This window comes from Tiliqua scincoides, chromosome 5, assembly GCF_035046505.1.
Source record: "Tiliqua scincoides isolate rTilSci1 chromosome 5, rTilSci1.hap2, whole genome shotgun sequence".
Classification (NCBI taxonomy): Eukaryota; Metazoa; Chordata; class Lepidosauria; order Squamata; family Scincidae; genus Tiliqua; species Tiliqua scincoides.
The window spans coordinates 7,113,015-7,128,726 of NC_089825.1; the positions used below are offsets into that span (position 1 = coordinate 7,113,015).

The 15,712-nt window shown below is 45.3% G+C and overlaps 1 protein-coding gene across 2 annotated transcripts in view; it reads left to right on the top strand.

The window, feature by feature from the left end:
- GALNT11 (polypeptide N-acetylgalactosaminyltransferase 11) overlaps positions 1–15,712 on the top strand; it is a 51,471-nt gene that overhangs the window by 33,256 nt on the left and 2,503 nt on the right. For both annotated transcript variants that reach the window (XM_066627560.1, XM_066627559.1), the window contains 7 exons: positions 816–941; positions 1,836–2,085; positions 4,529–4,646; positions 7,126–7,278; positions 13,156–13,374; positions 14,765–14,869; positions 15,290–15,427. In XM_066627560.1, coding sequence (XP_066483657.1) covers positions 816–941; positions 1,836–2,085; positions 4,529–4,646; positions 7,126–7,278; positions 13,156–13,374; positions 14,765–14,869; positions 15,290–15,427 — 1,109 coding nt within the window. The remainder of the gene's footprint in view (positions 1–815; positions 942–1,835; positions 2,086–4,528; positions 4,647–7,125; positions 7,279–13,155; positions 13,375–14,764; positions 14,870–15,289; positions 15,428–15,712) is intronic.

Consider the following 15,712-nt stretch of genomic DNA (forward strand, 5'->3'; position numbering starts at 1 on the left):
TATAGCCTTATTGACTTAAATGTGAACTTCAGGCCAAGTCAACTTTTGATGACTTCCTGCTGTTCAGGTGCATTGCTATTTTTATACATACGCAGTTGGTGGACCAAAAGGTCTGTGCTTGCATTTTTTGTGTTTTAAGAGACTTGCTCCAGAACAACAGTTTGATAACGTTGATTTTGGTTTTTCGTGACCTAGAGAGATTCATGAGCAACTTTTGTTTGGGCATATGCAAGTAATGCTCAGAGGGTACAGTTGGCCAACTGTGTTCTAGAAATCTTTTGGTGTTCCTCTTAAAATATAGTTCAGTTTTTTCTAATTAGGCAGCTGGCAAACATCTGCAAAAATATTCCAGTTATAAGAGCTATTTTTTAAAAGGCCCACCCAGACTTCAGGCGAGGGCTGTTGCCCTCATGCTTTGTTTGTGATCTTTCCAGTGGTATCTTGCTGCCTGCTGTTGGAAACAGAATTCTGGACTAATTGAGCTTTTGCCTGCTTTAGCAAAGTAGTTCTGGTGTTTCAGTTATCCCTACCATGCTGTCTTCCTTAATTCAGTAAGGCAGAATCGGACTGTCTCACATTCCTGGTTTTGCCGTGAGCAGAGAGTTTTCTAGCTTTCTTCCAATCTTGACCGGAGAGGTGCTTTGCTTATTGGAAAATACTTCCTATGTGGGAATACTGATTAAGACAACCATCTGTCTCAGACAAAAATGTCATACTAATTGAATGGGGGGGGGGGCTCTTAGTGACTCTTTAAATGCACATGCATGTGGGAGCAGTTGCCAAAAGTTGACTTCTGATTCTTTCCTTATTTTTAGCTGACCTGAAAGAAGATCTAGCTGCTTACGTCACAAAAAGCCTTCCAAAGAATGTAAAGTTAGTAAGGAATGAGAAGCGAGAAGGGTTAATTCGTGGGAGAATGATTGGAGCCTCCCATGCTACAGGTAGTGTTCTCTGTCTGTGTAAGCTCAGTCATAGCTTTGGTTTCTGCATCACTTCCAAATCTGAACATAGATTTGCTCAAGCTCCAACTGCCCCTGAATAGCTAGGAGTCCTGCCCTTGTATACAGTTGAGGCCACTTAGCTTCCCCCTCTGTAATTTGGTAATTTGAGAGGGAATGTAAAGAAAACTGTCCTTCTTGCACTTAAATGGTTTCAGAGAGAAATTTGGAGTTTGTGTTTCAACTGATTTCATACAAAAGGAAACACTTGTAATTTCACATTCTCAATTCTCATAGTTTTTTCCCTCAAAGACCCACATCATGTATTCAGCTCTCCAGATGAATGGTCCTTTCAGAATCTAACCCGTATTGGTAGGGTTTCATGTGATTGTCAGGTTATTTTTGCTAGCCCAACACTACCCTGTAAGTGAGAAATTTATGTAGTTAGATGTAGGGTGCACTTTACAGTGGCTTGCTGTGTGGTTCCGTGCTCACAGTGCTGCACTGCAAATCTACCAGCTACAAAACAGGATGAGTATGTGTAACCAAGATGACTTTATACCTTTGTTTCAGCAAGTTCTGTCCTTTTATAATTTTTCCATTGCATTTCTCAAAGTTATCTCCAAGTCTGTTCTTTGAAAAATGAGAGCTAGAGTTGTCCTAGGGCTTGTCACTGGGTGAAATGACTATTGGGCCTCATGTTGTCATTTAGTATCTGTCAGAGTGAATGTGCTTTGAATACATGAACTCTTATGAAAGAGATCACTCATTTTTTTAAAGGATGCAATTTTTAGTGTTTATATTGATAAGTTTAAAAAAATTTCAAAGTACAAAATGGGGGGAATGTTATTCTTAGCACATGTGTGTGTTCTTCCTAATGTGCTTTTGTATTCTCAGGGAAGGTGCTTGTGTTCCTAGACAGCCACTGTGAGGTGAATGAAGTATGGCTGCAACCTTTGCTGGTACCCATCCAGGAATCGCGAAAGACAGTGGTTTGCCCTGTCATTGACATAATCAGTGCTGACACACTTACCTACAGCTCTTCTCCAGTGGTCCGTGGAGGTTTTAACTGGGGCCTGCACTTTAAATGGGATCTTGTTCCTTTGTCAGAACTGGAAGGCCCAGAGGGAGCCACTGCTCCAATCAAGTAAGGTTTCTGTTATGTCAGTCCTTCTTGGGTCACAGACCCCTTTGAGAATCTAATGAAAGACATAGACTCACATCCCTGTGGGCTTCACACCAGTGCACTGGCCTAAGCTATGCTGTACTATCTTTGATGTTTTCCAATTCAAGCCAAGTTTAAAAAAAAAATCCACTGTAATGTAATTTATATGGAAAGCAGTAACTAATGCACAAAAAAGAGCTTAGGCCAGCTGTGCATTGAAATGTGTGAAGCATGGTTTTCATTAAATCTGCAGATCTTCCTGATCAGCTGCTTCTACACCAAGTTTGATTTCCTTGTCATGCTGTAAATACAGGTATTTCCTTGTCTACCTAACGTTGATCATCCACATGTATGAAACAGTATTATAATAATGACTCTGGGATGGAAAGATGACAATGAATACTTGAAAAGACTAAATGTTTACACAGCAGTTCATCCTGACCTGATATAAACAAAGACAGGTGTCCATCATAATGGCAGGACACATTTTTTAATTCATATCAACAGGAAACTATTCTGGATGTCATAACACGGCAACAATATAACTGTTGGACCTTGTTCAGTAACATCCTGTGCCATCCTACATTTGTTTGAAGTGAAACAATACCTAAGCGTGTGATGTGAGGGTGAATCAGTAGTATCCTGAGCAGTTAGGATTGGGGGCGATGGCACTTCAGGATTAACAGGTGAACTTCCAGCGTTCCCACTGACACCTGGCTAATAAGAGAGGGTTTGATAGAGTGAGTAGGAGAGGGAAACTTGCAGCCTCCTGGAGGTGGGGCACAAGATTCAAAATGGGATTGTAAAGTCTTCAGCCAGACTACAGAAGCTCCTCTACCTACAAATGTTTAACTTACAAATCCAGTTCAGCTTCCATCTGGACTTCTTGTTGTGCAGCTGATGCCGCTGAGTGGGGAAGCTTCACAGGAGCGTTCTGAGCAGCTCCACAGTGTGACAGCCTGCCTAGTGAAACTGAGAGCCTCCTGCATGAATCTGATAGCTACAGCAATGAGGACTAGGGCATTTCTATACCTGGGAACAAAACAACTTAAGAATAGACCCCTGGAACCTTGGAGGAGGAGGGGCTTATAAGGAGGAACTTCTGTAGTCTTTAACTTATAGCCTGTCCTGGAACTTTGAGTAGATTATTGTAGGAGAGAGACAAGGTTATCCTAATCCTGTCTGTCTGATTTCTACCCCACCTTTCCTCTGCCAAAGCTGAAGCCCAAGGCAGCTTGCAATTTGTAGCTAAAAATATGCAATATAAAAACAATACATGAAATCACAAAAAATAAAACCAATTGGAGAAGGGCAAAAACTGTTTACACTCAAGAAGCTGCTACAGACAACCCATCACCCAAATGCCAAACAAAAGTATTTTGAGCCCTCACTGAAATGTCATGAGGGTAGAGGGTAGAGCTTAATTCCTCTGGTAGGGAGTTCCATAATTGTTGTGCCACTACCAAGAAGGCTTGCCCCATACCACCATCCCCTTAACTTGGGAGAAAGGAAAGCCCACTTGCAGGAAAGCCCCCTCAGATGATCTAAGAGGTTGGGCTGGAGGATATGGGAGAATACCTTAGGGCGCAATCCTAACCCACTTTCCAGCACTGACATTAGGGCAGTGCAGCTCTGAGGTAAGGGAACAAACATTCCCTTACTTTGAGGAAGCCTCCATGAGTGCCTCCCAACTGCAGGATGCAGCACACGTCCCATTGGCACCGCTGTGCCAGTGCTGGAAAGTTGGTTAGGATTTGGGCCTTAGATAAGCAATGAAAGTGTGAGAGGAGAGAGACAAGATTCAGAATGCATGTTGAAAAAGTGGCAAAGCTATAGCAATTTGATACTTTGATTTATATCCTGCCCTGTAGCTACAAGAACCCTTGAGATTGGCTCATCACAATAAAACAGGCATTTACAACAAAATAAGTTTCCATAAAGTAAAATAACATGATGCACTTGAAAATCCAGGTTCACTTCCTCAAAGTTTTTACCAGATTTCTGAAGGTCCCAAGAGAGCTTGCCTGATGAGTCTCTCTTTAGGGAAGGAATTGCACAGCACAGGTGCCAATGCTGAGTAGGCCCTGCTACATGTTGCCATCCTTTTTTTGAAATGGCAGGAACGGACATCTAGAACCTTGGGGAACTGAGGTGAGAGATTTGTTGCCACGGTTTGACTTAATTTTAAATATCCTCATTCACCTGGACAACACTGTTCGTTGTCAACACCCTGTTACTTGAACTCCATACATACTTAAAACCAACCTGCTACAAACGTCCAGTGTTTTCCAGTGTACTGCAATCTCCCTCTCATTATTAAGAACATTTATCTACTGCTTTTCAACCAAAATGTTCACAAAGAAAGTTATCAAATGGCACCTTTTCTTTGGTATGATATGATTTCAGAAAGAATTATTTCTTTTAGGTCACCTACAATGGCAGGGGGCTTGTTTGCGATGGACAGAGAATACTTCAATGAACTTGGGCAGTATGATAGTGGCATGAACATCTGGGGAGGTGAAAACTTGGAAATATCGTTTCGGGTATGTATGGTTTTGTGCCATTGACAGTCCCTTTTTCTTGGAAACTATCTTGTTGGAGCTGCTTTTCCTTAAACTGTAACTGGCACAGAATGCAAAAAATGGGGTGCTCTTTGGTATCTGCTGGTTTGAGCACATTACACCTGTTCTCTGTGGTTGCCAGTATATTTCTGGGCACAATTCGAAGGCACTGGTTATTATAAAATATTATGTGTCTTGAGACCAGGATATTTAAAGGACCATCTTGAAACAATCTGCCCTCACCCTGCACTCTTTATCTGAGACCCTGCTCTGTTTCCTGCCACCACCTGAGGTGCCGTTGGGGGGAAATGCAGGATAGGGCCTTCTCAATGGCAGTCCCTGTTTGAGGACTTAGGGCCCACTCCTATCCAATTTTCCAGCATTGGTGCAGCCACAATGCAGCCCCAAGGAAAGGGAACAAATGTTCGATACCCTCTGTTACTGCTGCCCCACCGCAAGATGCAGTGCATGCCCCATCGGCACAGCTGCACTGGTCCTGGAAAATTGGATAGGATTGGGCCCTTAATCTCCCATTAGGCCCAATGATCCCAACACTGCCTGTTTTTGAACACAGTATTAAAAACACACTTTAAAACCAACTGCAATAAAAAATAGAATACGAGAGAACGCAGCATATTTGGAGATATGCTACAGGAAACTTAAAACTCTTCACTGCCTGTTTAAAAACAGGCAGGGAAGAGTTTTGCTTTTCCTTTAGCCCTGAGGTATTCAATCTGTTTGTCCCGCCTCCCTAGGGAGGCCTGTGAGGCATCTGGGGAGAGAGGTGGCCATAGCTGCTCTGCTCAGCTACACGTGCTGCCTGCTGACTTGCTGCTTTTCTGCAGCTGTGAAGGAGGTGGGTGGGGCAGCATGAGGTGGGCAGGGCGTGTGAAACAGAGTGGGGGGAGGCGGGAGAGAAGTCTGGCTGGGCAGCAGCAGAGGTGCTGCATCTCATCAGCTCAGGGTGTGCTCCTGGCAGGCTTCAAACTGGGAGGGAAGCTGACCTAGAGAGAGCTCTTTCCTCTGCTTGGAAAGGAGGGAGCCAGCCTGCTCTTGGGGGGGGGGTGTCCAAATGCCCCAGCCTGCATTCCTCCGTCTTGCCTGGGGGGAATAGGGGTGGCATCTGCATGTTGGGGTGCATGTCTGTGAGCATGCCCCCATCTACTTGGGGGTGAGTTGTAATCTTGCTCTGTGTGGCTGCAGTCCTTTCCACACTTTCCTGGGAGTAAGCCCTATCGACTCAAATGGGACTTACTTCTGAGTAGACCTACATAGGCTTGGGCTCTGTGTCAGCTTAACCAAGAATCTTCACCTTTCTCTTTTTCCTCCCCCTTTAAAAGAGAAAAAAAGCCACTCTTGATGGCTTTGTCTCCAAAAATTGATTAAAAATAAAAAATACCCATTCCTTTTCAGCCACCCCCCTTTTTCCTCCTGTCTCCTTTGGGGGGGTACTCTGTTGACTTCTATTGTAAAACAAAAGACACAATCCTGGCTTATAACAATTCAGGGCCTGGGGTGCCAAAGGCCTGACAAAAATAAAAATCCCCATTCCTTTTCAGCTATCCCCCTTTTTCCTCCTGCCTCCTTTTGGGGGGGTACTCTGTTGGCTGCTATTGTAAGACAAATGGCACAATCCTAGCTAGGTCTACTCAGAAGTCAGTCCTGTTGTGTTCAATGGAACTTACTCCCAGGAAAGTGAGGTTAGGATTGCAGCCAAACAGTCGCTAGGTTTCAGTTTGCATCAGTTTGCAATTAGCAGATACACACAAAACAAAGTCTTCCCCTCCCCCAGCAAATTCATCACTCACCCCCCCTTTCCAAAACCCTCCAGGTGTGCTGCTAACAAACTCAGGGCACAATCCTAACCAGGTCTACTCAGAAGTAAGTCCTATTTTGTTCACTGGGGCTTACTCTCAGGTAAGTGTGGTTAGGATTGCAGCCTCAGAGTGCTGGCAGCTGTTTTTTTTGTTTCTAGTGTATAATTATAACACCTTTATCCCCATTTTGGGGGTAACTGAGGTGAGGTGTTGTAATGGGGAGCCATGGCCAATGGCTACAAGGATTGGGGAGGCGCAAGCCAGAAAAGTTCGAGAACCACTGCTTTAGCCTAGCACTGAATGTGCTGTGTTCTTTTGTATGCTATTTTTAAATTGCAGTTTTAAAGTGTGTTTTTAATACTGTGTTATTAAACGCACCCTTATTAAACAGCCTGAGGTGGAGTGGAGTACCCAAGCTCAGGGTGGAGTACCCAAGCCCTCCCACTCCACTACTTACAGCAGCCCTGTGTGGTAAGGTACACTGAAAGAATGCATGGCTCAACTTATTACCCAGTATGTAAATGAACCAGTAGATTCTCCTAAATATAACTGGCAAGAGATTCGTAAAGTAGATGGACTTAAATCAGAAACAATGTATATGCTAATAATCCTATATCTTTCTAACTCCTTTTGTTTCTGAACAGATCTGGATGTGTGGGGGCAAACTTCTTATCATTCCATGTTCCAGAGTAGGTCACATCTTCCGTAAAAGGCGTCCTTATGGTTCACCAGGTGGGCAGGACACCATGGCGCACAACTCTCTACGTCTAGCACATGTGTGGATGGATGAATATAAGGCAAGACAACCACCACAATCATGCTTAATAAATGCTATACACGGGTGGATGGTCACAACGGACAGGGAGGAGGAATCGGGCATTGCTGTCCCAATGCTGGGAGCCATTGGAGTCTTCTGACAGAGAGCCTCCTCAGAAAGTACTGACTCCCGTCATGGGACTTGGAACAAAAATCTGAGGATTTGCATTGCTGAGTGCAAGAGGGAGGAATAAAGGACTTCAGTTCAGAGGCATAAATTGTGAAAATTAAAAATGAAGCAGTAAGTTATACTGAAAAAAGAACTGCTGCACAGTTAGGGATGGTCAGCATGGAGCTAAAATATTGGTTGAGAAACCTAGCTGCTGTGAAGAAGGCAGTTCAATCTCATGGTGGAACCACATGTCATAAGAACATAAGAACAGCCCCACTGGATCAGGCCATAGGCCCATCTAGTCCAGCTTCCTGTATCTCACAGCGGCCCACCAAATGCCCCAGGGAGCACACCAGATAACAAGAGACCTCATCCTGGTGCCCTCCCTTGCATCTGGCATTCTGACATAACCCATTTCTAAAATCAGGAGGTTGCGCATACACATCATGGCTTGTACCCCATATTGGATTTTTCCTCCAGAAACTTGTCCAATCCCCTTTTAAAGGCGTCTAGGCTAGACGCCATCACCACATCCTGTGGCAAGGAGTTCCACAGATCGACCACACGCTGAGTAAAGAAATATTTTCTTTTGTCTGTCCTAACCCGCCCAACACTCAATTTTAGTGGATGTCCCCTGGTTCTGGTATTATGTGAGAGTGTAAAGAGCATCTCCCTATCCACTCTGTCCATTCCCTGCATAATTTTGTAGGTCTCAATCATGTCCCCCCTCAAGCGTCTCTTTTCTAGGCTGAAGAGGCCCAAATGCCGTAGCCTTTCCTCATAAGGAAGGTGCCCCAGCCCCGTAATCATCCTTAGTCGCTCTCTTTTGCACCTTTTCCGTTTCCACTATGTCTTTTTTGAGATACGGCGACCAGAACTGGACACAATACTCCAGGTGTGGCCTTACCATCGATTTGTACAACGGCATTATAATACTAGCCGTTTTGTTCTCAATACCCTTCCTAATGATCCCAAGCATAGAATTGGCCTTCTTCACTGCCGCCGCACATTGGGTCGACACTTTCATCGACCTGTCCACCACCACCCCAAGATCTCTCTCCTGATCTGTCACAGACAGCTCAGAACCCATCAGCCTTTAGCTAAAGTTTTGATTTTTTGCCCCAATGTGCATGACTTTACACTTACTGACATTGAAGCGCATCTGCCATTTTGCTGCCCATTCTGCCAGTCTGGAGAGATCCTTCTGGAGTTCCTCACAATCACTTCTGGTCTTCACCAATCGGAAAAGTTTGGTGTCGTCTGCAAACTTAGCCACTTCACTGCTCAACCCTGTCTCCAGTTCATTTATGAAGAGGTTGAAAAGCACCGGTCCCAGGACAGATCCTTGGGGCACACCACTTTTCACCTCTCTCCATTGTGAAAATTGCCCATTGACACCCACTCTCTGCTTCCTGGCCTCCAACCAGTTCTCAATCCACGAGAGGACCTGTCCTCTAATTCCCTGACTGTGGAGTTTTTTCAGTAGCCTTTGGTGAGGGACTGTGTCAAACGCCTTCTGAAAGTCCAGATATATAATGTCCACGGGTTCTCCCGCATCCACATGCCTGTTGAGCTTTTCAAAGAATTCTATAAGGTTTGTGAGGCAATACTTACCCTTACAGAAGCCATGCTGACTCTCCCTCAGCAAGGCCTGCTCATCTATGTGTTTTGAGATCCTATCTTTGATGAGGCATTCCACCATCTTACCCGGTATGGATGTTAGGCTGACCGGCCTATAGTTTCCTGGGTCCCCCCTCTTTCCCTTTTTAAAAATAGGCATGACATTGGCTATCCTCCAATCTTCTGGCACCGTGGCCGTTTTGAGGGACAAGTTGCATACCTTAGTCAAGAGATCTGCAACTTCATTCTTCAATTCCTTAATAACTCTTGGGTGGATGCATCAAGGCCCGGTGACTTATTGATCTTTAATTTATCAATGAGGTCTGAAACATCTTCTCTTTTAACCTCTATCTGACTTAACTCCTCGGTCATGAGGGGCCGTTCGGGCAGCGGTATCTGCCCGAGGTCTTCTGCCGTGAAGACAGATGCAAAGAACTCATTTAATTTCTCTGCCATCTCTAAGTCTCCTTTTATCTCCCCTTTCCCTCCCTCACCATCCAGAGGGCCAACTGCTTCTCTGGCGGGTTTCCTGCTTCTAACATATTTGAAGAAGCTTTTATTATTCCCCTTAATGTTGCTGGCCATGCGTTCCTCATAGTCTCGCTTGGCCTCCCGTATCACCTTCTTACATTTCTTTTGCCACAGTTTATGTTCCCTTTTATTCTCCTCATTAGGGAAAGACTTCCCTTTACGGAAGGAAGCTTCCTTGCCCTTCACAGCCTCTCTAACTTGGCTGGTTAGCCATGCGGGCACCCTCCTGGATTTAGTGGAACCCTTCTTTCTTTGCGGTATACACCTCTGCAGGGCCTCTATTAATGTTGTTTTAAGCAGCCTCCATGCACTCTGGAGAGATTGGACTCTTTACTCTCCCTTTCAACCTCCTTCTAACCAGCCTCCTCATTTGGGGGAAGTCTGCTCGTCGGAAGTCAAGGGTTTTTGTTAGAGATTTGCCTGGTATTCTTCCCCCAACATGCATGTCAAAACGGATCGCAGCATGATCACTGTTCCCCAATGGCTCAGTAACGTTTACATCTCTAACCAGGTCCTGCATACCGCACAATATTAAATCCAGAGTCACCTGTCCTCTGGTGGGCTCCGTGACTAGCTGCTCTAAGCCACAGTCATTTAGCACGTCAAGAAATCCGGTTTCCTTATCGTGACCAGAACACAAATTGACCCTGTCAATATGAGGATAATTGAAGTCCCCCATGATTACAACCCTGTCCCTCCTTGTCACCTCCCTGGTCTGTTTCCTCATTTCAAGGTCCCCATCCGATTTCTGGTCTGGAGGACGATAGCACGCCCCCAGTATTACATTGCTGCACAAGCCTGGTAATTTAACCCTCAGAGATTCTACGGTGGAGTCGGACCCACCTTCAATCTCTACTTTGCTGGATTCTATCCCTTCCTTAACATAAAGGGCCACCCCACTTCCAACACGCCCCTGCCTGTCCCTCCTGTAGAGTTTATAGCCCGGGATTGTGGTATCCCACTGATTCTCCGCATTCCACCAGGTTTCCGTTATGCCCACTATGTCAATGTTTTCCCTAGTCACCAGACATTCCAGTTCTCCCACCTTTGCTCGTAGACTTCGGGCATTCGCATAAAAGCATTTGTACACAGAATGCCCTAGGATGGGCTGCTTATTCGCTCCTTTGTCCCCGCATCCTCTCAGTGTGCCAAACCGTCTATCACATCCCATCACGCTACCTTTCCCAATTTCTTCTCCTACTCTGCCTTTGTCTTGTTGTTCTCTAACCTCCCCATCCTCATCCCATAGGGATGAGGAGTCCTGAACCGAATGCCCCTTGGCTCCTGTCGGCCTTCCCCCAGGGATCATGTCATAGGAGTAATGTGGCTACTACCAAAATCAACAGCCAAACGCCAGCAGTTGCTCTTTCTCTGGGCAACCTGCCAAAGAAGCCAGTATGATGTTGACCCAATGTGCGGTGGCAGTGAAGAAGGCTAATTCCATGCTTGGGATCATTAGAAAAGGCATTGAGAATAAGATGGCTAATATTGTAATGCCGTTGTACAAATCAATGGTAAGGCCATACCTGGAGTATTGTGTCCAGTTCTGGTTGCCACATCTCAAAAAGGGCATAGTAGAAATGGAAAAGGTGCAAAAGAGAGCAACTAAGATGATTACTGGGCTGGGGCACCTTCCTTATGAGGAAAGGCTTTTGGGGCTTTTCAGTCTAGAAAAGAGGTGCCTGAGGGGGGACAAGATTGAGACATACAAAATCATGCAGGGGATGGACAGAGTGGTTAGAGAGAGACACTCTTTTCCCTGTCACATAACACCAGAACTAGGGGACATCCACGGAACTTGAGTGTTGGGAGAGTAAGGACAGACAGAAGAAAATATTTCTTTACCCAGAATGTAATTAGTCTGTGGAACTCCTTGCCACAGGAAGTAGTGATGGCATCTTGCCTAGATGCCTTTATGAGGGGATTGGACAAATTACTGGAGAAAAAGTTCATTACAGGTTACAAGTCATAGTAGGTATGTGCAAGCTCTTGGTTTTAGATGCAGGCTGCCTCTGATTGCCAGGGCACCAGGACACAGGTTATGTCTGTAGTCTTGCATGCTCCCTTGAAGCATTTGTTGGGTCACTGTGAGACACAGGAAGCTGGACTAGATGGGTCTTTGGCCTGATCTAGCGGGGCTCTTCTTATGTTTTTAGATTCTTATGCCCTCATTTTGCCCTCACATCACTTCGAAAACTGAAGTGTTCCACGTAGAATGAGGTCATGATACTGGAGAAGACAGAGTGCAATACAAAGTGCTGATTTTAGAGGCAGCAATTCATCTTGCATAAAGTGCAATCTCATGGCAGAACTGCTTTTTATGGGAGCTGTGTGGCCACCACCAAAAGCAGCAGCTCTGTTTTGCCTTCAGTAGTTTGGCTGTGTCTGCACAGGAGCTTGAAGATCAATATGTAGAAACTACCTGCGTTCCACAATTCAGTGGAGTCATTTTTTTCTTTCCAGTATAGTGAATTTATTTGTACTTAAAAATATAAAAAAAATTAGTATCAGTCACCCATGAAGCAGCTACTTTGAGTGGCAGGCCAGGGGGGGGGAAGCAGCAAATCACCAGGTTATGGTGTGTTATCCTTTGCCCGTTCACTTGGCCACTGTCTGTCTGGCTACCTCTGCTGCTGCTGTGATTCTCTTCCCCAAGAACAGGAGAGTGAATGTCAGGGCATCAAGAAGGGGGGAAGGTCTTGGTCTCTTGCCTGTCACCTGAATTCCCACCCATATAGAACCCTATCCCTATGTAAGGGTTCCAAGACCACGCTCACCTGGCTTGTCTCCTCAAGGCTGTCCTCTTTTCTTCCACAGGCTTCCGAGCAGACAGGGAGTAGGCTTACAGCATCCTTTTCCTTCTTCAGGGCCTTGTCCAGCTTCACAGGGCTCTGGAACTGCCCTTCTGGCTAGTTTCCAGCCCTGGCTGGTTCTTTCCTGGTTGCACCTACCAGGCCTGGTCCTAAGCCTCCTCTTCTGGGAAGTGAGAGAGCTCCTGTGGAGACTGGCACCTTGCTGCTTTTCAACCACTCTGTCATGCCCACGACTGAGAGGGCTGATGGCCTGTACCCAGCCCTGCTGAGACCTTACCTGCCTCTTCCAGCCTGCACCTGGCTCTGTGCCCACTAGGCAGGCCACTCCCTGGGTTGGGTAACTCTGACTGTGGACAGTGAGGAAGATAAGGATTGGGACAGCAGATTGCCCCCTTTCCCATTGTTGCCACTGCTGCAGAGAGCAGTGGCATGGAAGGGGGTGGTAGAGGACCACTGTGATTTTGTCTTCAGTTGCACTTCCAGGATCATGACAGTCCGCTGCACCCGTATCTGCCAGTATTTCTGACACTTCTGCCACATCTGGCACCCTGTTATTTCACTTGGAAACACTCTCCTCTTCCACTCCCAGACACATCCCATCTACCTTGGTTCCAAGAAGTGGTGGGAAATGGGAGGCAAGAGTAGGGGGGTGCCAACAAAGGGTGAAAAATGTGGGTGCCCATATTCAAGCACCAGTTTGGCTTGGGCTTGGAAGATAATGCACCTGGCTCAGTTTGATTTGTACTTTTCTCCACTACTCCCATTGCCTCTCTTCAACACAGGAGCAGTATTTCTCCCTACGACCAGAACTAAGAACTAGGAACTATGGAAACATTACTGATCGTGTGGAGTTGCGAAAAAAATTGAATTGCAGATCCTTTAAGTGGTACTTAGACAACATATATCCAGAGATGCAAATTTCTGGACCGAATGCTAAAGTGCAGCCACCAGTCTTTTTTAACAGAGGACAAAAGCGACCAAAAACACTGCAGCGCGGACGGGTAAGAGGCTGCCCAACCTCTCTGGGTTTTTAGTCATAGTTTATTATTATTATTAATCATAATCATCATCCCTCCATGGGCTGCTACCTTGTAGTGGTGGTGGGGCTTGTGTACTTCAGTGAGGCAGGGGGCTAAGCTGCACAGGGCCACCCAAACCAGACAGCCCTCTGCTGAGAAGGCAGTCTAATTGTATTCCAAACCCATTCCTGGAATCTACTGGCTCAGTCATCGCCTGGGTCAGTAAGGACCTTGCCAGGTACTGGAGTTCCTGGGCACCTGCTGATAAGTGGGCTACAGGACTCAGGATTTTCAGGTGAGCAACCAGGACTGGAAACTGTAGGGCTACTGCCTCGGGGCACACAAGATAGCAAGAGACCACCAGGATGCAGGTCTCTTGTTGTCTTGTGTGCTCCCTGAGGCATCTGGTGGGCCACTGTGAGATATAGGAAGCTGGACTAGATGGGCCTATGGCCTAATCCACCACAGCTCATATGTTCTTATATACTGGAAGAAATGTAGTTTAAGCAGGAAAAATTCACAAAAAACACTAACACAGAAGTAATGATATACTATTATAAGTCTAACCCAGCCAGAAGAGGTTATTTGAAAAGAGTGTACCAAATTTGGAAAGAGAGACATCCAGATGCAGAAATGACAGAACAGAGGTTAGCAGATCATCAAAGATTTATAACAAGGAATAAAGTAACTGTAGCTGAGAAGAAAGAAAAACAAGTTAAAATAATCAGTTTAGCAATACCAGGTGACAACAGAGTAGAAGAAAAGGATAAAACAGCAAACAGAAATTGAAAGGCTGTGGCAGAAGAAGACCAAAGTGACCCCAGTGATGGTTGGCACCCTGGGTTCTATTCCAAAACACCTGGAAGAGCATCTGAACAGGGGCCACAGAAATTACCATCAATCAACTGCGTAAAGCAGTTTTACTGGCAACAGCTTACATCTTGCAGTGTTATTTATAACAGCGAAACATAATAAAAGTCAGGCATCCCAGGTCCTTGGGAAGGACAATATCTGGGTAAAACAAAGGAATCAATTACACCTACCTGACTGTGCTAAAACCTTAATAATAATAATGCTTTTGAAAGCCGACACCTGAATGAAAATAAACTCTATTACTAACTTTTAACACACTGAATCCTATCCCCATTTTTTGACCTGCCGTGCCCCCTTCTTCTCCTTGGACTTCCAACTACATAGCTGGTGTGGGTCCAAGGAGACCCATAGTCAGCCAGAAGGCCTACCAAGGGCTAAGTACAATACTTTTTTCCCCAAACTTTTACCCATACTGAGAATGAATAGATTAGTGGTTGCAGGTCTGTTCTGTTGCTGACATTTTTGTATTGTTTTAAAGTGCATTTTTCTTCTCTTGCAGCTCTATCATACACAGACAAATAAATGCCTGGTTGCCCAAGGCCACCCTAGTCAGAAAGGAGGACTTGTTGTGGTCAGGGAGTGTGACTACAATGATCAAAATCAGGCAAGTGTCTAGTGCTTTCTTTTTGCTTTCCTTGATTAGGCAGGAATCTGTTGTCTTCCTCTGCATAGTGTACGGATGGCACTAACCAGACATTTCCTGGTTTTCAGTCTCCCAGTGCTGCTTTAATTTGATCACATGCACTTAAAGCAAAACCTGTGCAAACACATGATGGCTCTACCAGGAAATCCTGCTACTTTATGTTCTGGTCAGTCATACTGAACAAGATAGAAAATGGAGGTGGCGAAAAAATTAGTAGCCAAAAAGTGGTTGCCCTGGGCAATAGAAAGTGTACCACACAATAGAAAGTGTACCACACATTGCTTTGTGGGTGGAATAATTTTTATTCTTGAGAAAACTGGATCCAGGGAGGTTTAGCATAATAGTCATGGCTCTTAAAATAGTTATCTCCATTCTTCTTAGGTATGGCTTTACAATGAAGATCATGAACTGATCTTAAACAACCTTCTGTGCTTGGATGTTTCTGAAACACGCACCTCTGATCCACCGCGGCTTATGAAATGCCATGGATCAGGAGGATCTCAGCAATGGGTATTTGGGGTAAGTGTGTTGTGGACAAAGGATAGAGAGGGTATGTTTACTCTCCTTACTGAGTCTTCACTGTAGCAGAGTGACCTAGTCCCTATGTTCCCACGTGCAGCATGAGGATTGAACAAACCTTTTTTTTAAATGGCAGCTGCTTTCAACAATAGCCCTTCCAATATGCAAAGGGAGGGTGTTTGCCCAATCTCAACAATGAATGTTCTCCCTGCTTTACCTGGCAAATTGGGGAAGGGTCACCTCAGTTTCTGAATCTCCCTCTCTTGAACAGCAGGTGGGTTTCAG